Source organism: Manduca sexta, chromosome 9 (assembly GCF_014839805.1).
Source record: "Manduca sexta isolate Smith_Timp_Sample1 chromosome 9, JHU_Msex_v1.0, whole genome shotgun sequence".
NCBI lineage: Eukaryota > Metazoa > Arthropoda > Insecta > Lepidoptera > Sphingidae > Manduca > Manduca sexta.
The window spans coordinates 1092396-1118444 of NC_051123.1; the positions used below are offsets into that span (position 1 = coordinate 1092396).

At 35.2% G+C, this 26049-nt stretch overlaps 2 protein-coding genes across 7 annotated transcripts in view; one reads left to right on the forward strand and one right to left on the reverse strand.

Annotated features, from left to right (window-relative positions):
- LOC115455714 (ataxin-2-like protein) overlaps positions 1-19845 on the reverse strand; it is a 47578-nt gene extending 27733 nt beyond the window's left edge. For 5 of the 6 annotated variants that reach the window (XM_037436981.1, XM_037436980.1, XM_037436983.1 and 2 more), the window contains exons 1-2: positions 19272-19845; positions 6500-6653 (exon numbers count right to left, since the gene is read on the reverse strand). In XM_037436981.1, coding sequence (XP_037292878.1) covers positions 6500-6653; positions 19272-19309 — 192 coding nt within the window. In that variant the 5' untranslated portion in view covers positions 19310-19845. Of the gene's footprint in view, positions 1-6499; positions 6654-18887; positions 19121-19271 lie in introns of those variants that run through there. The other variant, XM_037436984.1, reaches the window with a different exon arrangement.
- A 636-nt stretch (positions 19846-20481) lies between these two features.
- LOC115455729 lies at positions 20482-24711 on the forward strand. Its single transcript, XM_037436997.1, has 3 exons — positions 20482-21175; positions 22459-23769; positions 24129-24711. Exons 1-2 carry the CDS (start codon positions 20767-20769, stop codon positions 23094-23096), a joined length of 1047 nt encoding a protein of 348 aa, XP_037292894.1. The 5' UTR covers positions 20482-20766; the 3' UTR covers positions 23097-23769; positions 24129-24711.
- The last annotated feature ends 1338 nt before the right edge of the window (positions 24712-26049 follow it).

Genomic DNA, 26049 nt, shown 5'->3' on the forward strand with positions numbered 1-26049 from the left:
TTTTTTTGCCCAGTATCAACCAGGAGTTTGGATTTGGGTCCGATACGGCGATATCACGTTATGAGACAGAACACAATTGACGAAAAGTGGATGCTCTGGTTACACTTCTGTTTACTCCTTCGGAAATAAAAGTGTGATCTGTAATGTGTGTAGATGTTGATGGTAATATTGATTTTTTTAGGACTCGCAAAAACCTTTAGTTGTTTTTAGCACTATTGGTTTTGACAGTCCATATAAAAATAGTAGTATTAGCACCAAACATAGCTTTGAATTATACAATTTACTTTAATATTTTAAAATTATTATAATTTGAATCTTACTTCTTACTGTTATTTCAAATATGCAAATGTTTGTTAACCAATAGCTTATAAACCATTAAACATCTATGAACGAAATTTGACACAAAAAGACCACGTGCTTAGACTTGATTAACCTAAAGTTTACTTCGTAATAAATTCAATAACATTTATAATCTTATAAAATACTTTCATGCGAACGACAATAGGTTATCATTTCTTTGTTTCCATTACTGACAGAAAACCATTTTTTATTTTATTATATAGACTGTCTGAGGTGTCATAGAGAGCCTGGGAAGCGCTTCTAAAATGAAATGAATTATTTCAATCCGTAAAATGTTTGAACATTATTTAGATTCCGTCAATATTAACTCTACCACCAGTTCTTTAGTGTCTATAAAGGAAACCATATTGGAAGCGCTTCCCAGACCGGCGCGGTATCCCGTACACCATGACCCGCATAGCGAGGTGAGCTGCTGGGACGCGGCGGATGCACGCCCTGCGCCTTTGCCGGCTACGTCTCATTAATAAAACGCATGCAATTTGTAATACAATTAACGCGAACCTTGAAATTCAGATTTGTAAAAATACTGCTTGAAGTTGAATGATTCATTGATTTCTTTTGGTGTAACACTGTTGGCGTTGTGGTTTTGTAAGGTACTGCGTATTCGGCGCATTAAGAAATAGTATTTAATATTTATTAATAATATAATTGTATTCTAAGTAAATTTTTTGTTGGAGATTAAAAGTACTAATAGGTATGTAAAAAGTGAGTTACGATTAGCAACGAAGTAATAAATTGATAAGTAAGAAGTGTTTGCACTCGATTCGAATCAGACATATCCAGCTCGAAGGACCATGCCGCTTTCGCCAAACTAACGTTACTTAAAAGCAAAAACACATTAAACTTCGTATAGTAAATAACTTCAAAATCCCGATACCATTCATATATACATTAACACTGTATCAAAGACGTGAAAAACTTAACAAAGACACCAAAAACGTAAATATCTTACAAAAATCACAAATAATCGCACTAGCTCAAAGCATCAGATTATACATCAAAAACCACACTTTAATCTAATAATCAACGACACAACAAAGTAACCTCTTGAAACAACGCAAAGGGCGTAATCATCAAACATCACAGTCACTCACCGAATCCAGTGTCCCACGGGCGATCTGACGTAAATAAAAAAAAACCGAGCCCAGCACCACAGTCGGGCCGGCGGTGCGTTTATTGATCCGACCCATATACCGCAATTCGGCTGGGGTCGCACGATCCGAGCTCAGTGCAGATCTCCGAAACGCACCCGGCTCAGTGCATTGTGGCGGCCCGGGCCATTCACACGATACGGACGGACTGATGAACTTGCCTGATTCCAAACTGATACGAAATATTTCGTAGGACGTCGTAAAACCGTATGTTTGGATAGAATGGTGTGTCAATGATCATGCTGTCTTTGTCTATCTAGTGTATTGACAAATTTGTTTTTTTTCTTCTATCGGTTATAATAATATTTGGATGATAATAAATAGTAATTTTAGGTAACAATATTACAAAGAGCAACAAAGAACATTTTAGTTATACGTCACCCCTTGTTTGTAAGAGTGAGATGGCACGACACATTATAGATGCAATGTGTTGTGGACTGTACTACAATACATTACTAATGGAGGTAGTGGTGTAAAACTAAGAGTGGAGAGTTAAGTCATATTAATAACCTTTTGGGGTTGAAAATATGTAAATAATCCATTTTTTTTTCAATGCTGATTTTTAAAAGCATTTTAGTAACGAAAAAATAATTTACAAAGGATATTCATAGATATTGAATACTGGGCATTATGAGGCTTGTCATCAGCTGTTTTGGGTAAAAGTGTTTAGCAAAGCTTTGGCTGGATATAGTGACATGTTCATTTCTTCCCTTTCATATAAACATAACCAGCTTTGAACTATGACTTCCATAACGTACTGCGTAGTGAGTCCAGAATTAAATTTAATCGAAGTTATATCTAATTTGTGCCTTATAGGGTGTTTGACTATGTTTGATTTTGTGCATTTTTTAATATGCAACAGCAATTAGTCCAAAAAAGAAATCCTGTGAAAACAGCACTGAAATTCGATAAGAAATGAGGCAATAATTCAAATTTCAAATATTGCTACGTGTAGGAGTGGGGATATCGCTCCATCTCTTTCTTTCGTATCCATCGTAATGCCCGCCGACGTCACATGCAAGTATTTTGTCCCTTTTCTGTTTTCTGACACTCACCCCTACTAACTAATTTCAATGGCATTTTTTCACTAGATTTCAATGATTTCTTCTGTTGTAGAATTAATACGACGTATATATTTTATAAAAGTTATAAATAAAAATAAGTCAATTCACTATTCTATATTAATCGAACACTCATTCATAAATGGGCCCAAATATTAGCTCCCACAATTGCACAATGGCCAACAGATTCATACAAATATAGGAAATGGGTCGCTGCGGTTCATCCTCCATTCTCGTCCCATCTTTGAAGACAAATTATGAACCTAATGCCGCGATTATGCATTTTTATTGACCTATAAATAATCTACCGCCGAGTTGAATCTTGCATCTAATGATTCGTAAATTTGCGCGATAAGATACCACGATAGTAAACTGCGGGTTGGTGGTCAAAACTTCATCTGTTCAACTGAGTTACTAGATGGTCTGATAGTGTTGATCCCATACACCAGGTATAACAAAACTTTAATGGTTAACGTGGCATGATTTAGATAGAAAAAAAAAAAAAATGGCATGTAACGTGCCATCCAGGACCGGTTTCATTTATCCGAGTGCCCTTTTTAAGCGAATTTATTTTATGACCCAATGATGTTTTTGTTTGGCATATTATTCGCGTGCCCGAATTTTTTTGTCACGTGCTACTGGCACGCTATTAGTCCGCCATCCCTGCCATACACCACAGTTTGAAATTTTATTAACCTAAAACATTGTTAATAATTATAACGTCAGTAATATTGTTTTGTATTTCGCCCCCTATACCACTGGCGAGGCCTAAGCGCCTTTAATACGGCTTTACGGATTAGCTCAAACACAATTACCTAACGTTGACATAATGCTATTTGACCCGATTATCTGGTTTGGTATTAAACAATGTGCATTTTTAATACCATGTTACTATTACAGTTGAATTAATTTGTTTAGGGATCTGTTAGAACTAGAGTCCTACTACCTTGGATTACATTTCTGGTGGATCCTGGGTGTGCAGCCTATGCAAACTACTTTTCCCCATGAGATCACTTAAACCACCTCCCAGATTTACCGTTGCATTGGACTAGATGACTCGATATTCGTTTATTATACCGAAGTGTTATCCCGGTTTATTCAGGTTTGGAAAAATTTTTGGGACACCTATAATCAACAGAAGATATCTTGCGACCTCCGTTCTTACAGCTATTTATTACTGCGCGTATCTTTTAATAAAAATATAAAAATAAATAATACCAGCCCTGTAGTATATACTGTCCCACTGACGGGCACGGGTCTCATTTACTGAGGGTTTAGGCCTTAGTCCACCACGCTGGCATGGTGCGAATTTGCAAATTTCACATACATTCGAAATTCTTTTTTCGAGAACTTTCCAGGTATACAGGTATTCTCACGATGTTTTCCTTCACCGTTAAAGTAAGCGATAATTCACAATACTACAAAAAAATACATAATGACCGAGGCAAACTTTAGTCAAAATCTAGGAGTACATCAAGTTTGTCCGATTTTACAATCGCATTGCGTGCTAGACTTTACTAGTGAAAGGATTAGAATGTTTGCAGATTTAACGACTAATTGCATCGCAGTGTGGTTGCATTATAATGTATTCGTCAAAACATTCCCCAGTCCCGTGGAGGCATCACATCACGTCGTGAGAATGTATTTATAAGACTTAAGGTATATTATTGCATAACTCAATCTATATACAATGTCAATTTATATTTCTGCTGCTAACCAAGACTGTCTACTGATTTAAAGAAATTGTAGCCAGTGCTATAATACCGGCCATTTTTTTTATTGCTTTGAATGACGAGACGAGCTTGCCGTTCGCCTGATGGTAACGATACGACCGCTCATAAATAGTAGAAACACCATCCAACACCTTGAATTACATAGTATTTTTGGTATTTCGCTGCGCTCAACATCCTGAGATATACAATGTCCTTCAAACCGGAACACAACAGAAACTACACACTGCTGCTTGGTGGTAGAAATAGACATGGCGGTGGTACCTACCCAGGCGGACTCTCACATATGAGAGACCTACCACTGCACCAGTCAGAGACCTACCACCAGCTGAGAATAGAAAAAGCACTGTGCTCTTAAATCTTTATTATTCTATGACCTGGATTGTATGGCTACTGTTTAACGGTTTTGCTTACTATTAGGCGAGCGACTCGCCCATCTTGCTCGGTTGGCACATAACGAACATTTCATTTCAATGTTTCCCATTCCGCTCATTACCTTACCGGCCTATGTGATGCTAACACTCCTTTGAATAACTCGAATCATGCCAGTAAAAGGGCACTTGATCGTTCGACCAGCGCCCTTCACTAATTACGCTCTGTACTATGTCCGCTATAGGTGGTCAATCTTTAATCTACAATTATCTCATAATGGATGAAAATAAGCCAAAAGATTTTAGCATAAAACAAATAAAAATAGAAATATCAACGGCCTTAAGTTATTTATTTTCGACATTCTTAAACCTAATCTTTAAAAAACATTGCTTGTATGTTTGCAACAAAGTTTATTGATGACAGTATACATTGATATAAAATATCAAAACGTGTTTTTTTGTGTCCTAGCTCTTGCGTCGGATTGTTGTACGTCACCGGCGCGTCGGTGTACACGCAGCCTAAGTTACGATAATATCAAAGTCGGTCAAAAAGTTTATTGATGACAGTATACTTTAATAAAAAAATATCAAAACGTGTTTTTTGTGTCCTAGCTCTTACGTCGCATATTTCTACGTCACCGTCAGTGTGCACGCAGCCTAAGTTACGATAATATCAAACTCGGTCAAAAAGTTTATTGATGCCAGTATACATTGATATAAAAATATCAAAGTATGTTTTTTGTGTCCTAGCTCTTGCGTCGGATTGTTGTACGTCACCGGCGCGTCGGTGTATACGCAGCCTAAGTTACGATAATATCAAAGTCGGTCGAAAAGTTTATTGATGACAGTATACTTTAATAGAAAAATATCAAAACGTGTTTTTTGTGTCCTAGCTCTTACGTCGCGTAGTTCTACGTCACCATCAGTGTGCACGCAGCCTAAGTTACGATAATATCAAACTCGGTCAAAAAGTTTATTGATGCCAGTATACATTGATATACAAATATCAAAACGTGTTTTTGTGTCCTAGCTCTTACGTCGCATCGTTCTACGTCACCGTCAGTGTGCACGCAGCCTAAGTTACGATAATATCATGACCCGTCAAAAAAAGTACAATGACATCGCCGTAGTATGCTAGCGGGCGGCGCGGGGAGGCGCGGGGCGGCGGGGCGGCGGCGGCGTACGATTTCTACACATTGCGACCGTTCGACCGTGACAAATGGGTTTTTTCAACATTTTCTTCTATCATTCGCGGTATAAATGAAATATTTGTGCGTTTATACGATTTTTTTTATTGTCGCACGGGACGTTAATCGTGGATTTTTGCGTGTGAACGTTGCATAAGTACGGTCGACGGTAACTTATACTTTTAATCTTGATATTGTTATTGTTATTAGTAAAATTATAATCGGACCGTACACATTCATTTTATTCTAATATTAGCCTGCTTTAAAATAAAAACAAAACATTGATCAATTTAGAATTATGATTTATGAGTTTTGTAACTTTGTAATAAACAAACGAAGACTTCGAAGATCGAATTCGTAATCTCTGAATCTCTGATTGCAGCGCCAACTAATCTTTTGAACCGGACAGCAATACAATTGCATACTCGTTGATTTCCGAGTTGATTTTCCGAAAGTTGGCTTCCGCAAGCAATTTTTACAATGTAAACAATCACGGCAAGCGGGTTTCTGCAAATTTCGAAGCTTCCAGAACTTCCTGCGATAGAATTATTAAAATAACATGATAGTGAAAACGCATCTGCAATTTCTTGTGCAATATATTGATGAGAACGTGCTAGTCCAAACTTAATGTCAACTCACCTCAAACTGAGCACTGAATGTCTTGAACACGCCCTCCCAGAGGCTGCCGGACTGCGTGAGGACCTGCACAATGTCGCCCACGTGTGACGTCGCTGCGTGCATGAAGTGAGCGTTGTTGTACACGCCCTCCGCCACCACGCGGCCCCGCGGCGACCTGACGACCAGATACCAGATTACAAAGTGCTAGGTGCATTAGATTAACGACCACAAAATATAAATCCTAGGTCCAGAGGTCGTAGCCGCGACCGCTTTCAATCAGTAATACTAATAGGAAAGAAAATAATGTACAGGAACGACGTATCGGAACGATAAGTCTGTAAGTAGGGCTTGTCAACTTAAATGACTTTTCCCCTTATTCATAGACGTTATTTATCTAAGGACGGAGCATTGCTGTGATAACAAGGCTGTTTTTCAGCTTTGTTTATTTGACGGCTTGCTGTTTGTTCAGCTTTGTTGTAAGTTGTATCTCAATATTAGCCAATCACAACGGCCCTATGTCAACGCACTGCGAAGGCTGCCATGCCGTCAGCACTGAAAAACAGACTTGTTATCACAGCAATGCTCCGTCCTTAGATAAAAAACGTGTATGAATAATGTGGTTTGTCTACAGGTCTCAAAGAGTTTTATCGCAAAGCGTTAAAAGATGGCAAAAATATATTGTTAAGGTCACTTTTTAGCGTGCGCCACAATGTTCAAATAAAACTTTTATATTAATCTTCTGTTTACCCTTTATTTGGGAGCTTGAATGTTATACATATTTGGTACCTTTAAATGATATTTGACATCAGGCCAAATAAACGAATTATTTTATTTATAAAAAAGGACAAAAAAATTCTTTAATGTCAACCATTTTAAGCCATTGTAATACCACATTCTTCCACTATGATGAGAGTATGAGAGTTCCGAGCGAACAAGTCTTGTGAATGACAAAGTATATCGTCTTGTAAGCAGTAAGATTCTAGCCGAAATTGGTCCAAACACGCGCCAAATCCGCGGTAGGGTTGCACGATGCCAAAAAATAACTGGGAGGGACCAAAATGCTGTTTGATTTTATAAAGATTTTTCTTTATTGTAATAACCGGAAATATTAATGCGAACAAGAGGGCCTTCATTCCCAGATTTTAAATTTTCGGTTTTTTTAAATAATTTACTCGCATCCGTATTCTTTCTGGCCAAATTTTGGCTACAGCGGTCAATCCCAACGGAGATCAACCAGATACGGCGAAGATATTACAGTGCACAAATGTGCACAATAACAGGTGCACTTTGTTCCTTCACTCTGACAGAAAATACGGCAATTTGACATCATCGGAGAAATCAGGCGCAGAACCAATAACTTTACGTGCTTTCTGAGGCATGGGTGTATCACTCCGCCAAAACACCGAGCTGCGACTATATCATTTTAAGATGGAAAAACCCAGTCAATCATATTTGGTCCGACCTGGATTCGAACCCAAGACCTCAACGCGGTCTTACTAGGGGTAGATTTTACATTTTGACTAACGAAAGACATCTAGAAATATGTCAAATTGCACTCTAAGAACCCAGTATTAAGTCACAAAATAACGTACACTGACAAAGCTATTTTTCGGTTACCACACGATCAAACGTTACACGGTAATTAATCGATAAGTGATAAAACCAGTAAAGCGTACGAATTAACGGGTTCGTGTCGAGAGAGTGTAACCACGTTATTATTCTACCATGAATATGTAACAGAATGTCAAGCCGCGGGGCCGCGCTGAAACTGTGCGAGAGTGAATCCACTTTCGGTTTTTAGCCGACTGCGTGATTTAATGGTTATAGTTATAATGGATGAGACTTTTGATTCAATATTGTGCTGTTATAGTTGGTTAGAAAATTACAATAGGTTAATGACGTCACAAAAACAAAAAAAATCACGTTAATTCTATATATGTAATAAAATCGTACTTTTTCCGTATCTGACAAGAAATATTTTTAGAGAAAATACCTGGAGATACGAGGAATAGGTTACAGAAATTATGATAAAAGATTATAAAACTACATAATAGGAAGCAGTATCAAGTGGATTGTAATGAAGCGGCAATTAATTATTCATAATGAATATTGATATTATACGAGTGGGTTCAATTTAGACTGTAAAGTTGAAATTACAGGCAAATTAATGAATACCTATATTATTATCAAGATTATGTCTACTGGGTCCAGGCATCTAGTAGCATATAGTCTGAAACCATGAAATCTTTACTTCTATCGAAATACTACCCCAACCCCTTAGACTGTGGCATTACAAACACGACACGAAGGTCCGACTCGTTTGTGATTGGTCGAGAGACCAACGAGAGAATCACGTGTTAGTCTCTCGACCAATCACAATGAAACGACACGGACTGACGTGACATTTTTTGACACATTTTAAGGGAGCAGTTTATTTTTAGAACATTTAACGTGGTTTCTATTAATATGAGTCAGGCATTAGATTTCTACGGCAGCAATAGATCCTAAATGAATATAATAAATATATGAAATGTAAATGACATGAGGCACCGGACATAAGCCATCTTGGAGTACTGTACTGGCCCGACATTATCCCCTCTGAACCACTAATCAGAGGCTTTTCCTTTGCATTACAACGTAATCGGATCAACAAATTAACCAAATACTGGCCGGACTTTTAACTTTAATAATTTTCGTTAATTAACTAAAAAAAAAACAATATTAATTTAAAAATAAAGAAGTTTCGATTATGAAAGCTGATTGTAAGGTTACTTGATATATGACACAAAATTATTGGTCTGTAACGTCACCGGTATTGTAAAGCAGTTGTGCGAGGGAGATAGCAAAATGTCAGCTGCGATTACAGTTGTGTATTTTCATGTCATAAATAAACTGATTTTATGCTATATTTTATAATTTCCTGTGTTGCGCATGAAATGTATTTTAGGCATAATTACATAGCATATTAATTCTACATTGCTTGTTAAACTTGCAACATAATATTAATGTCTGACAACTAATTAACATAATAAGTATTCCGACGTCTTCCGCGGCCTAGCGTGCGAATATCCTAGAATTTAAGACTGCGAATTGGATTTCCCAATCTGTGATTTGCAAACGTTTCTGATTTGCGGCATTTCCTTATTTGAAAGAGGCACCTAAAGCGGTGAGTTATGCTTACACGACCGATGACTGGATGAGTTGATGAGAGATGACGTTCGAATGATGGTAAGTGACAATAAAATCTGAAGGTCAGAACACACACGCCTTTTATTTCTGAAGGAGGTAAGCAAGGGCACAACTATTGCAACCACTTTTCGATGTGTCTATTCTGTTCCATGATGTGGTGGGGAGCGAGCCTATTGCCTATCGAACACACAAATAAGACTCCAGGCTGACACTGAGCTGCTAATTCTGATATCACTGCCAGACCCGTATACAAATCTGGGACCTAAGCGCGGCAGTCGGGCCAATTACGTAATACAACTACACCACCGAGCCAGTTAGTCCGAGTGTAACTGAGAACTGAAATGACTTGTACTGTTTCTGTTATGTTGACATATTACATTTGAAGTCGGCAAATCAGATATCATGTTTTTTATTAGGTTTTTCTTGTTTAAGGAATCTGTTTACAACTTTTACAATGCCATCTTTGGATCTCGATAATCGCCGAGGATCTACGGTCTTTGAATCTAACGATATAAATAACCAACATTACGTTCATTTACTGCTTTAACAATGATCTGTGAACATTCAGTAATAAACGTAGCTTCGGGGTCAAGGTTTTGTTTCCGATGCCCCACGTTTTATGCTGGGCTCGTGTTTTGTACATTATTTTCTGTCACGGGTTGACTCTAAAACAATTAAGCATAAGTAGTTCCGCGCGTCATTCGAACGATACTTTTAAAAGAAAAAGAAAATGTCACAGATAATGGATTGTTTTTTTTTTTAACTCAAACAAGGCTAAGTCTGCTTTTGATCACTTAGCACTGTGGTGTAGAAGTTATGATCGGACAACAACTCCAAAATATGGTCTCTGAGACGCTACATACGTATACATTGGAAATTTTTTAATAACTTCCGTGACGCAGCGGCCGACGAGCCGGCTTTAAATTGAAAGGCTGTGGGTTCCTTAATGAGATAAATAGTGGAAACGAAATAATACCGATGCACCTGAAAAAATTAACCCCAACTTCTTAACCATTTAGATGGACCTAAGTTGACAATAAAAGGAACTCTCATGAAAAATAACTTTTATAAGAGCTATTTAAGCTTTTATATGTACAATAATTTAACAAATTAAAAGTACATACATGCTCCATACAATAATGATTTATTTTTCTGCGCAAAATCGCCGGCCGGCATCAGACAAGCGGAATTCGATAGATGTAATAGAATTAAAACTAAAACTGGGGCAGAGGCGCATCTTGTGGGTCACGAAGAACTTTTGCTAACCAGACAGAGCGCCGGGGCAATTGATTATTCAATGTTCGTCATTAGTGCAATTATGAAAGACAAATGTATTACTACCAAATCTTTTATAACTAGTTGTTCATTGTTTGTTACGGTTTGTTACCGTTTTGTTAATCCAAGATGTAATCATTCTGCGTACGAAAATTTATCTAAATCTGTTCAGCAATTAATGGGTTTATATTATACTAGCTTTTGCTCGCGGCTTCGCCCGCGTAAAGCGGTATATCCGTATAATATTTTTTCCGACTTACTTGATATGTATATTATGACCAAATTACACAAAAACATTATAAATTGTAGCCTATGTTATTCTGATGTATAATCAATATTACTGTACATTTTTATCCAAATCCGTTCAGTAGTTTTTTTGTGAAAGAGGAACAAACATACATCCATCCTCACAAACTTTCGCTTTAATAATATTAGTATGATGAGAATATAGAAAAAATGCTTCGCTAATAGGAAACAACATATACCTGAGCTTTTATTTTTGTCTAAATCACCTAACCGCGATCAAATGCTAGCTTGAAACACAACGTATTCTGTACATGTTACACTTATAATATTCTACTCCTTTCTGAATAAAAAATACTACTTCAGAAACATACGAAAAGGTATGAAAATTTGTTAACATTTAAAAAATTGAATGAACATTCATTAATGAAAGATAACGGACAAGTTGACCGACATTATATGTTTATGCATCGCTACGTTTCCGTTTAATTAATTATTGCTGATTTAGGTTGATCAATTGAAAACTGAGTTTTTAAAATCTCGCATTTATCTGCCATTGCACAAGATTAGCTTCTAATGAGATAGCACCGGATAGCCGGTAGGCGGATATAAAAAATATATAGCAGCATTTTGCCGCCGGTCGTGTTTTTTGGTTTGAAGGACATTGTAGCCATTGAAATTAATGGACCTGAGATTTAAAATTTCATATTTTAGCATTATGAGCGCAGATCAATTCAATAAACAAATTTATTTATTTACTTACACATTTTTATACGCTAAGGTCCAAAGGCGGATGTAATATAGATGGCATTCTCTACCTTTGAGTGATGCAGGGAGGAAACAAAGTGTTATCTATACTATTATATAAAGCTGATAAGTTTGTTTGTTTGTTTGTTTGAACGCGTTAATCTCGGGAACTACTGGTTTGAATTGAAAAAATCTTTTAGTGTTGGATAGCCCATTAATCAATGAAGACTTTAGACTAAACATCATCACGCAATGACCAATAGGAGCGGAGCACTAATGAAAAAAATTGCAAAAACGGGGAAATTTCTTTCACGCGGGCTAAACCGCGGGCAAAAGCTTAACTAATATAATAAAATATAAGATTTTTTTACTTAAAACAATATTATGCTCTATAATTCAGTTCTGGTTTTACACTCATTTAATTTTTTACTATTTAATTTGTATAGCCAACAATTAGTTACACCAATATAACGGAAACAGTTGATTTAACTATAAGTACGAGTAATTACACGCTACTTCCACCTGCACGTTTCAGAATAGGATTTTGAAATAGATAATGAAACGCAAATATATAAAAGTATTTCTCGACAGCATCGCGTTTACCGCGCGTTATACTTGCGTCTAAATGACGGGAATTATATAAAATGTGTTTATAGACCTCAAGACACTTTTTTTATTGTTTTGAATGACGAGACGAGCTTGCCGTTCACCTGATGGTAAGTGATACCGCCCATAAACAATAGAAACACCATCCAACACCATGAATTACAGAATATTGTTTGGTATTCTACTGCGCTCACCATCCTGAGACATGAGCTATTAAGTCTTATTATGTCCAGAAGCTACACTGGCTACAATGTCCTTCAAACCGGTACACGACAGTGACTACACACTGCTGCTTAGCAGCAGAAACAGACATTGCGGAGGTACCCACCCAGACGGACCTTCACGTATGAGTGACCTACCAGTAAACACCTTATTCTCATAACCAGTGGGAAACCGGAAGGCTAATTATTTCTAATACAATGACTTGCAGATTTTTGTTAATGTTACATCTTTCCTGGTGTCTGATTAGAATCAAAAATATCTACGTGTTTTTGAATACCATCTTTATAAGACTAGCACAATACTCTCCCTTATAGTTGGAGGGATAAAATAAGTGCTAAAGGGTCAATACAACCCGATTCTTGCCGGCTTCCCCTTCGTAATTTATGTAAAATCTAATTATCAGCACAATTTCCACACTACATTTATGCATATTAGTACCTATATATTGTGTCAAAATCTGTGTACCTATATATTGTGTCGAAATCTTCACTATTCGCTACTGCTAGAAATACTTTTTTTTTATTTAACGAGACAATCAGTTTATTCGCCTGATCGTTGCAACTATAAAAGGAAACAGCAACAAAGGCTTTTAGAGCTTTGTATTCGAAAGTGCTTAACTCGTCATCCTGAGACATCAGATTTCAAGTCTCATATACCAGTAGTTACAAAATGACATTAAAACCGGAACACAACGCGCCGTCCACACTATTTTAAAGCAGAAATGGTCAAATAATTGCAACTAACCCGACACATGAAGGACTGCCAACTAAATATTATACGTACAACAAAATACGAAATCACGGAGTTCTATTAAAGAACAAAAGTCAAGAAAACTTGCCTACAGCTAATGAAATGTATATAGTATATTATTAAAATTAAAGTGAATACATTTTTATAAAGGGACAAGTTATTAATCATGTTTCCTACCAATTCTAAAAACAAACTAAGCAACCCACGTAAATATATTTTTAAATTTCAATATTGATCATATATTTTGTTACAATATCAAATGGAAATATGATTTCTTATGATATGCCATATGAAGCCGACAGCGTTTATTGAGATAGAGATATACGTCTCAAATCCAATTCAGAATCAAATATATCTAAAAAAATATATATTTTTTACATTGTCTATTTGTAATTAAAAATAAAAGGAATCGCAAAAATATTTCGTTTTTATTTTGTTTATTTGTAATTAAAAATAAAAGGAATTGCAAACAAGAAATTCTTGAACAGGCGCCACTTGAGTAACATGTTTATTCAAATTTAGTAAATTAGAACTCCCATACAAATCTTGTATAGATGCCATCAATAAATTGGACTAATCTTTGACTGTCTTATGGTATATATATTTGCAATAAAGTAAAAGTCACTCAATCACTTTCCACAAGACCTAATGTAACAAGTAGCTATTAATTGTACACTTAAGTATTGCAGTGGCCTCACAGATAATTTTTCATTGTAAGTATGCCATACTTCAAATATTAAGGGTCTCACTAATGATTTCAAATTGACAATTAACCCAATTTGTTTTTTTGTCATTTGTGTATCTAATTAACAGATATTTCAGATAACGTTAAAAATGACATCATCTTCCCCAGAAACATATTCATATTGATTTGAAGATCTAGGGCTGCAGTCAGTCACTTATCAACAACTTGATTGAAATGTAAGGAAATCCCAAAATTAAAATAACTCTATAAGATTGTTTACTAATTATCCACTGGCCAGTCAGTAGCAAATATTCAAACTGATAATGACACAGTTTAACAACTGTTGCTTTTGATATCCAGAGGAGACAGTTGGCACACTTACACAGACATGCTCTCATACAATTATTAACGGGATTAATAATTATAATATCAGCCCTGTATTACATACTGTCCCACTGCTGGGCCTCCTCTAGTACTGAGTGGGATTAGACCTTAGTCCACCACGCTTTTCAAATGTAGATTGGTAGATTAACGGGATTACTCCCTCACTAATAAAAAAAAAAAAAACTTTTCAACGGGCTTCATTGGTTTAGTAGAAACATCCTTAAGCTGAGATATTTAGTTTCATTCCCAAGTTGGACAATCTAGTGATATTGATGAAATTTTACTCTTTAATCGCAAGGATTCTAACGTAGTATCAAAGGACACCTATTTTGCACAGAAATACACTATGTACCTTGTATTATATTTCATTTCAGAGATTTGTTTGTTATGTAGTTAAAGCACTATATTGCGTCATCCGCGTGCCCTTAACCCAATTCGACATGAAGATGCCACATGGTTTCATATAGCTAAGGTAAAATTTTACCAAGGGTTCTTCCTTAGGTGGACTACCTAAAATGTAAATATAAATGGAAAATTAATAAATGTCATACAATTACTATAAAACTTGACTAAGGTTGATAGTCAATAATTTTATTAGACATACAAGCTGCCCTAAAACGCTTATGCAGAACTATCTTTTAAACCATTCCTAAAGGGAGTCTATTGTTAAAATTAAACGGAACCAGGTAAAATTTTACAAAACTGAACAAGTTCTTGCAACATAAAACTGCCCAAGGATAATCAGTTAACTTCGAAGGTAAAAGTTTAAAAATAAACTATCTCCAGTAAAAAAGCCTTTAAAGGCATAATAAAATGACAAAAAACATCAATTTATTGTACTCTTGTTATTTCTAGCAATTGCACAAAAAATAACAACAAAAGCTAGTAGCTAGTTTGTAAAGCTGAATGAATTGTTTGTTTTATTTGGGACTAAAAACTAGACATTTACATTGTTGCCATATTGAAACTCGTTTTCTTGTTTTATTTTTCAATGAAATCTGATATTTGCTGCAAAACTAGCTAACATTATTACTTCTAGGGTATAGCTTTTTTTAGTATTGTTTCTAAATATGGGACAAATAGTCACTTTCAGACTATTCCTCTATCACAACATGTAAGAACTTGTAAAGGTTTTGTAGCAGAAATTATTAATAAATGATTTGAACCCTCAGCCACAATTCAATGTGAAAATGTCAATTTCACATAATGAAATATGCATACTCCAAACATTTATAAATTTTAATTGCCATCATTCATAGTTTTCTCTATATTTCATGTCCAAGGAATCGATTATTACCTAGGGATAGACACAACATTGTTACTCCATCACATAACCATTATGTAAGCAAATTGGATAACAATTGGTGGCCAAGAAATAAATTATGCATTGACTTCCTACCCCAGTATTGAGGTTTATATCAGCTAGTTTTATGCATCTAGAGGGAATACATTTAATGTTTTTTTTATTGAATCGTTTCACAGTCCAATAATGGTTTTCTTTCACTAAGAAATTCAGGCTTAACCTCACTCTCATGACAAGCTATTTCTAATTACACACGGCTAACGCGCGTTATTGTTTGTAGGCCCCGAACAAAACAGGAGTACTGTGTCCATTTACACGAGTGTCTTACGCTTGTCTTACGGAGTCTAAAAGCCTTGTACATTAGGAATGTGGATTTGTAACTTTGAATATCAGTAAGGTAAGTAACATAAGGTTTTAAATAACCTTTGTGTACTTACACATCTCTAGAACGAAAGCAATAGTAATCAATCGATTTTTACTTTACTACTATTTTAGCCTTGACTGTCTTACAGTAAGTTTAGGATCAGTTAACAATGTATATATTGTGAGTTACGATGAAGATCTTTTTGTACAGTAAAATCAATACATGTCTTAGGCCATAATAAATAACAATATATTGTAAGAACATTAGAATCCTGCAAAAAATTCAATAAAGCCAAATGTTCAATATTTTTGTTTTATTAGAATTTTATAAATTCTTTGTTTCAGGGGATCCACAGAATCCTTAAATGACTGCAATGATAAGATTTTGATTCCTTCAATGCTACCAAAAGACAATATAGTCTATTATCTGGAGTTTGATTCATAATTCAGATATATTTAAAAACAAAACACCAAACAATTGTTAGACATTTGTGATAAACAATATCTGTAAATGCTGACATCATCAAACAAAAAAAAAACGCATGTCGTCCTAACCTTATGACATACAGATAAAAACTTTCTCACAAAGAGCAAAAACTGCTAATAATTCTTAGAACGGCAACATTTGACCTTTCTAAATGCCAGATTACATTTTATTGTTATAATGTTGACAGACAAATTTAAATGACGTTAATTTGCTTTGCATTGAGGGTCTTTCTTTACCAGATACATCTGTTTGTATGATTTTTATATTCTATTGTTATAACTAACTCTACGAGAGGAGGACATTAAGTGGCTAGATGTAAAAAATAAGTCAAATCCTTTGTGTATTAAACAGTATTTTGCATCAGTCCCACATTGGTGTAAGGTCAGAGAAAGACAGTTTGATATGGCTCAATGAGAAATGTTTTATTTTTATGTTACTATGTTTTGGGATGTTAAGATGATATTAAAAAGGTGGCAGGTCCATTATGGATGAGAAAAGCAAAAGATAGACTGTTGTGGAGAACACTTGGGGAGGCCTATGCTGGAAAGCAAGACAATCAAGAAACCGGTGTCTGTAAAAAAAAAAAAAAAAAAAAATGTAGCTTATAAGATTGTTAATAAAGGCTATTATTATTATTATGTTTTGGGAATATAACATTCTCAAAAGTTTTAGCAAAACTATTAACGTGATATAGTAAAAACCTTAAAGGGATATAGATAATAAAAGGAAACGTGACCCATGCCTTACGTAATATGTAAAAAATAAAAAAAAAAACGAATACAAAGTTGTTAAAATGTGCAATGTCAATTATATTTGGTATATACATACAAAATAACCTAAGAATGAGAAGGATGTTACTTTTGAAAAGATAATTTAAAAAGCCATTGATAGGATATGATGAACATTAATGCTCTCAATCCATACTAATATATAAAGCTCGAGAGTTTGTTTGTATGAACATTCTAATCTCCAAACTCATCAACCAATTTTTAATTTCTTTCGTTAATAGGAAGTTACATTACTTGTGAGTGCTATACTATTAATGCTACTTTATAGTGTGAAATTATTTACCCTATAAAAACTTTTTCATATGGGTGGCCCTGCAGCCAAAACCTATTACAGATTTACAGTAGGATATATTGAATGTTTAAATGCATCAGACATTTGACCAAATGGTATTATATTGATATGACACAATGATGTACATATCACTGTAGAATTTGTGGATGTTATTCCTCATAGACTTTATTAAGATATGATAAGTGACTGATAATCTGCATTGTTATTCATATTTTATGTAATTTATTCCTCAAATATAAAACATTATTATTATTCTAATGTTGATTTAAGTAATAGTAAAAATCTTAAAATGATTATTTATTTAAAAAAAATTACATAAAATATTTAAATTAACCAGGAATGCAAGTTATTTCTAAGCATAAAACAAATAATAGTTGAAGTAGTTTTACTCTAATACCATGTCTGATAATTTCAACCAAATATATTTAATTAATTGCAATTATCCTGCAAACTAAGTGTAATTATTTTTAAAACCAAAACAAATTTCTAACTCACTTGAACACACATATCATGCTCAGAATCATTACCAGAGAGAAATGACTAGCAAATAATTTCTAGAACTCACTATTCAATATGGATGCTGCAAAAACATGTATTGAGGTTATGTACTAACAAGAAGAAACATGAAATGATAATATACTTAATGAAGGTGTTAATAGTACTTTACAATGCTCAATAATAAAAGAATTTTGTTGTAATAGTCCTAAACTGTTTAGTATGGTGGGGGGAAAGAATGTCACCTTTCATAATAAAAATGTCTCGGGACATGCAAAATAACCTTGTTTTTATGTAGGTAATACAATTCGAGATAAGAGATAACTATCAATTATTAGGTAGGTCATCTCAAAAATTTGCAATGACATGAAAACAAAAGGACTACAATCACTGCTACAAGCATGAGTGAGCACTGTCTAGCATTTAACAAAGACTAAAAGTGAATTAAATAAAAATGAACACTCTAATTAAGATGTCTGGACTGGTGCCAAGCATTACCATCATGCAACCTCAAGCTATGGAGTGAAAGTGACGAATGAACAACACTTACTTCCTATGCGTTAAAATGTGCTGTACTCACTTCGACACTCGACAATAGGTTTAAAAATATATGGAAGTAACTGCAGTGCATTCAATTTGCACTAGATGGGTGCACTTTGCCAGTAGTATACTGGGCCGAGCAGCTGATCAGGTAGCTATATTAATCGTCACGCGTATTCGGGAAAGTAGGCCAAACTGTAGACAAGACAGCCGCGCGGCGCGGCGTAGACGCCGCACGCGCCGCGCCGCTCGCCGCTCGCGGTCGTCACCACATCTAATCATTTTGTTTACATAGACATCGTGCTCCACGTTTGAAATACACCCGAAAAACTGTCAACGTGACAGAAAATTCGCAATGCACTACACACTGGGCCGCAGCCCGCACAACAAAGACATGTCATGCTCAAAGTTGATGGCGAGTTACCTCGGCGGTCCTTGGCGATTTTTGCGTTTGTTGTTCATGTCTTCGCCCGACTGCCCCGGCGGGTAGGCACCTTCTCGTCTGCGCGTAGGGACCGGAATTTTGGCTAATTATCACTTCTTTCTTTTACAACACAGTCCTTTCAACTTTCGCGGATGCACAAAACTGCAGTTAGTATTAGGAGTTAGCACTCGAAATGCGACAACAGGGATGCATCGATTCCACTAAAGTTGTAATACATTTGCCAACAAATATAAATTAAAATATATTTGAGTACAAAATCGCAGTTCGATTTATTCTCGGGAACTAATCCCGGAAAATAAACGGGTTGGCAGATTTCTCGTGCCTGCAATCAGCGCAGGAATACAACATGGCGCTGTGACGTATTCAATAAGCGAATTGCAAAATTGCAAAATCGCTTTTGTTATACTCCAAATCACACCAAATAAATCACTAAATATGTAACACTTTTTTTTAATGGCTCAGGCAATAAATATGGTAGCACAATAAATAGAAATAACAAATAAGGTCAACGCTTGACCGACTTCCCACTTTAAAACTTTCAATATGGCGGATAAGTATTTGACTTTTAGGGCTGCCAGCGTAAAAAATGCATGCAAGCATTGTAAAAAACATTCTTTATTGTTAAAATATGACATATCGGTCCAGTGTTGAACATTATTCTGGTTTATGAACAATGTATTTCGTATTATTACATAAACATGAATGCTACTTAGACTATTATTTAAGACTGTATAATTTAAAAATAAGAAGGTTGTAATTTGGTGGCAAATATACTGGGTTAATAAGAATACAACGAGTATAACAACAGGAAGTAGATTTCTTAAAAAAAATATATGATTTGGATAAATAGCTTGTCATAAATTTGTATAAAATTAAATGATCTAAATCAGGTACACAATACATTCTCTTAAAAAAGCTAATATTAAAAAACACTTTTAGTGTCTAATACTAGCAACTGTACTATTAATATGTTAAAAATATTCTAAAATAATCTACTATCAGTTAATAATGGAATATTAATTTCAGCGCTAACTTAATTTATTTGTGAAAAAAAAACAACGTTGGAATGTTTATGACGCCACAATATCGTTACGCGACTCCAGTTTTCACTGAACAGTAACCTTCACCACTTACATCAAATATACCCACTTTTATTGTAGGAAAGTATATTATGAATCTAAGGACGATCTAAAGAAATTACACTTTCTTATGTTCCATTTTTTTATTACATTTTAATGCAATTATTTTTTAATATCTTCGCTTGGGTAAATAATTATAATTAACGAAAATATAACTATATGAATGTAGTATATACTTACAATACACCTACGTCATAAGTTTCAATATCCGGTTTACAACTTAACAAAGTGAATCGGGCATTCCCGCGCGCGCGCCAAATTCCATTCCGTTGCGTTCCTGTGTCGCGCGGCCAATTACATTATTGATCGTAGTTGCTGACTGGGCATCTGAAAAAATGAGTCTCAAAAACTCCCCGAAAATGTCTCAGCGTGAAAAATTCGAGCTAATTAACTCTGAAGTGCGGTCTTTTTACGAATATTGTAAAGAAGCGGGGATAAGTGATGAGGAGATGAGTATAATTTGCCGCCCATTGACGAATGCTGTGAGAAAGGCTTACATCAAGAAATGGACGAGGATATTTCTAGTGTTGGTGATGGTTTTCGCGATTGGTTACACGGTGAGCCAGACTGATACGTTTCAGTGGCACGCGTCGGCCGTGGCTCGCAGTGTTTTGATAAAATTGCTGCCGATATGGGACTGGACCCCGCTGTATTACAACAAGTGCTTGATTGAAAAGTCGCAGCCACAGAATCTGGATAACAACATTGTATCGCCCACAGATTGCATCGCTTGTGAAGCAGTCAGTAAGTATTTTAATTTCATGTAGATTTATTAAATGGATTTAAGTAAATATGTAATTTTACTACGAATGTACCTAATCAAGAATTTTACAAGATTTATATCAAGTTCGAGAAGACTGGAATCTAAAAGAATAGAATAAATTAAGAGAATTCACTTTATCAGCTCATAAGAAGCAAATAAATGTTTCATTTATAGTTAAGAAATCGGAAAACATTAACGACCTTTGAAAAACAGAGTGAAGATGACGTCTTGTAAGATCCAATTTTAATTGATATTATAACATACCTTTGAGAACTTGTCAATATAGTAAAAATGAAATTAAGTTTAATGTAGAATTGAAATTATTTGGATTATAAAAACAATAAAGCGGCAAAAGTATTTCCCATTCTTAGTTTTAATCTATCTATCATGCTGCTTTTGTCCATTTTCTGTGCGGCAGTTATACTAGCTATAGTTTGGCCAGAGCTTCTTCGTGTCTCGGAGGACTATTGTAGTCCGAAGAGGACATGAAGCCATCAGTCAATCGTGACGACTTCTATTTAGATTCCGATTTTTTAAAACTAAATCCTGAATAGAACGATTCATAAAATGGAAATTAGTTTTAAGCAAGCTATTGAATCAAAGCAAGTCAGCAATTGCTTTAAGGCAAAACAGGCCGGCATAATTGTATCTTCTAGGGATAGATCATTTGTCGTCATTCGACACGCTATCTGGAGCCCACTTCTTACCATCAGGTGAAGTAGGTTCACTCTACCGTGCCCGTATCAAAAAGTTTTAGCTAAAACATCTGCATCCAGCCTTAAATTATCCCAAAAGAAGAACTAATCATCACTAAGGTTTAAAGAGTCAGCAGTAAAAACTACTAGGTTCACCAGCCGAATATTTTTGTGCCGCGTGGGCGCATTTACCTTTACAATGACAACAGCGAAGCTGTTTCGGATATCTAAATTGTTATACGATAAAACAAAGCAATCTGAATTCTTTAAAATACCGCGTAATGAACCTTCACCTAATTTTACGTGAAGACAGCGACTATTTTCGGAGATTATCAATTCCCTTCGATTCGCCGCTGATGCGCAGCTGTCTAGTTTACGATTTTTTACCTATATCACTACTATGATCTAAGAAGATAGAGATTGAACAAAGAACAACTACATTCAACAAAATTGAATTCCTCTATCTAACAAAACATCATCTTATAAATCCATAAAACTGTTCCAATATAAAAATTAGAAATAAATCCGGCACATAAACACACATTCATATAAACTTGTCATCTTTTCAGAAAGCATCGTCCGCGTCTCCGACACCAGCTACAATGAGGTGTTCAACCACCATCTCCTCCGCGGCGCCCCCGTCATCGTCACAGACGCGTACTACGACTGGTCCCCCTCCCCCAAACTGAACCTCACGAACCTCATCAACAACGATGACCGTCTTCGGGACTCTGTTCCCTGCAGGATCCTCACTAACATCAGAATAGGCCGTCAACCGATGGACCTTGAAGAAATAGCTTCGCGTATAACCAACACTGAAATTCCAAGTTGGTTCGTTCACTTCCAAAACTGTGATATTCGTGCCGTGAAATCCTTCAGGATCCTTGCTCCTAGACCTTACTTCCTTTCCCCGCATATCCCGCCTTCCCATTTTAACTGGCTGGTCCTATCCAAAAACTATGATACTCATCGTTATAAGTATTTGGAGTTGGATGTGGGGCTAATCATCATGTCTCAGTTGAAAGGGAAGAACTTCATACAGTTAAGACCGCGGTCGCCGTGTGAAGATGACTGTTACACGCTAAACTTCGAATTATTAGAGGGGGAGACCTTAGTCCTAGGCAATTCCTTGTGGGAATTCGAATATCTACCTGGAAAAGGGGATAATTTGGCCATGATCACCGAGACTGATTGGATTGAATCATGAATCTAAGTAAATAACGCAATGGATACGATAAACGAACGATTTTAGGTTTAAGTTGTTGGTTATTGAAATCGCGGATTGTGGAATCAGCTGATCCGTAAAATTTCGACAGTATCTAAATTTTCTAGAACCGAAAATTTGCTTATAGTTTTCTGAATGATAGCTATTTAATCTCATAATCTAAATTAATGAAGTATGTTCAAAGATATCGTTGTTTAGATTTAAAAAGAAGTTCCGGTTTTGATCAAAAAGTCTGAATCAGACATTTATTTTTCAGCAGGTATTTAATAAACGAAATTTTCTGGCTTATTAGCCAGAAACTAATACTGACATAAACTATGATCAAAAAGCAAACAAGCAAAAATTAAAACAAAACAAACACAAAATAAAACATTCAATAAACGCCGGCAGTCGCCTTGATACGTTCGAAACAGCTATCATTAGTTCCAAGGACGCATAGCCCGACGCTTTAGAAAGTTGGTTCTGCAATCCGCACAGATATATTTAAGAGTATATAAAGTTATTTAATGTTATTAGCGAATGGGACAGTGGCATAACAATGAATTCGCATATTGCATCAAAATATGTGAAGCGAAATGGCATTGTGGCGCGGCAATCAAGTTCCGGTGCCACCTGGTAAAGCAAGTCCGCGATTGCCGGATTTATAGTTCTTAAGGTGGTAGCTCAAGGTCCATTTTCATACATTTTGTTTCGGCTTTAATCTGGGTAACTAAACAAGTATTGGCAAGTAAAGAATTTAAATTCACGTCTAGTTAGTGATTAGTTCTCGCAGTTGAAGAAAAATGTAAAAATAATTAATAATCATGGATATTTCGGCCTTTAAAATTTCGTCATATTAAATTTTAAAGGCCGAAATATCCATGATTATTAATTATTTACGTTTTTCTTCAACTGCGAGAACTAATCACTAACTAGACGTGAATTTAAATTCTTTACTTGCCAATACTTGTTTAGTTACCCAGATTAAAGCCGAAACAAAATGTATGAAAATGGACCTTGAGCTACCACCTTAAGTATAAACCACTCAATTTCTGGGTAGTAATAAAACATCCTAAGATTATGTACACAATTGTAATAATATTAAATTTTACCATCATTGGGTTCGAAACGTCTATTGTTGGAACCAATGTTGGTCACAATTTGTAGGTGCAAAATTTGGATATATGCGAATTATGCCAAGCTAATCATCACTATGGGCTATTGTTATGCCACTGCGAGAATGCCAAGTACAAAAAATGTTTTTCCTACGTAAAAGATGCGTGTTGCGTATAGCGTGATAAATAGGATCACTGCCCTCTCAATATTTACAAAGACTCAGTATTTAGTGTGATGACCATACATTTCACAATTTGCTACTTATTAATAACATAATAGAGTCAGCCAAATCATAAATCGTGCTAAGATAAAGTTGACTCTCTGGATATATTAGAATTAACTAAATCGTCGAAATGCTTCCCTCTTGCAAGATTTAAAGGTAATTCGTCTGCATAAGTTCAAATTGTGAAAGTTATAGCTCTGAAAAGAAAATGTCGAATTCTTAATAAAATATCAAGAAAACAGTGATTCTATGTAAAGCTTTTGATGGTAAAACCGAAAATTCTTTCCATAGAGAACTACAACCCTATTGCTCAAACCTCTATGGACTTGAAGAAATACAAAGTATTGTGAGAATACTTAACATATCAACGTCGCACTAACGGTTTAGTTTGTACGTTTACAATTATAAATCACTTCTTTGTAATTCTGCACAATGATGTAGCTTGAAGGAATCCGTTTTGCCGCCATCGTCCAAAGCATTGGGATGTTACTATAAAATATAAACTGAATTTAGGAAGGAAAAAATAGTCTCTACTCTAAGTAGAGTTTTTTGGATGATTTTTCGTTTGGTACTCTATCTGGTGACATGTTTGCCTTCATTTGCATTGCTAAAAAAATATTAAACGCAATCAAAGTGAGAAGTTTAATTGCATTTAAAAATACCAGAAATTCTTTGAACTGGAATGATTTGAAGTTAATAGTAGCCCAGTGCCCCGGTGGTGAGCTAATGGATTCATTAAGAATTAAATAGTGTATCATTATAATAAATATTATAACGTGAAGCAGAAATTTTGTTTTATTTTATGCCGTTAACGTATATTTGTTATAGAATTCAATATAACTAAAAGTTTGTTATACGACTGGATTAGGTACAGTAGCATCAAGTATTTCTTATCACACCCTAACGAGATGTTTATCAAAAGAAACAGGATCGCAAAATCTGGATGACCTCAAAATATCAACTGTCGGATCCCGTATTTAAAGGGGACACGTTTAACATCCTTTATACAGCAACCCTATGTTGTAAACTCGCAGACTTTAAATACGCGGCGGTGAATCTATCTAATGGAAAAAAAATAAACAATTATCTACCCACTTCACCGATGTTTTCGATAAATTTAATTTATCACGAAAAAACCAGTAGTTTTATTTAAATGTCAAACATTCATTGACATCAAATAATAGTACTTACTCTATATTATTAGTAATAACTATTGTTATCGATAAAATAAATAAAACTATATTAATAGTATGTAATAAGGAGCAATTGTTTTTGACAACATTTATCGAAGAAAATTATTTGAAAAGGTAAGTACCTACCTTACCTTAGTACCTACTTAAATATTTTTACTTTAGGTTCAGTTAATCAGATAATCGTTTTCTAATTTTGTAATAACTAGAAAAAAAAATAAAAATCTGGTGAGAAATAAAACGATGCAAAAGCAGCAACAGCAAAAAAATGTGTTAGTGTCCATAAAATTATACAGCCGATAAAACTGGAAAATATTTTTTAAGCATATCACGCTCTACACTAAAACAATTTAATTCATTTAGTAATAATAACTATTCTTGTTACTTGTTTCAAAACGTATCATAAGTGAAACTTTGCAGTGGAATG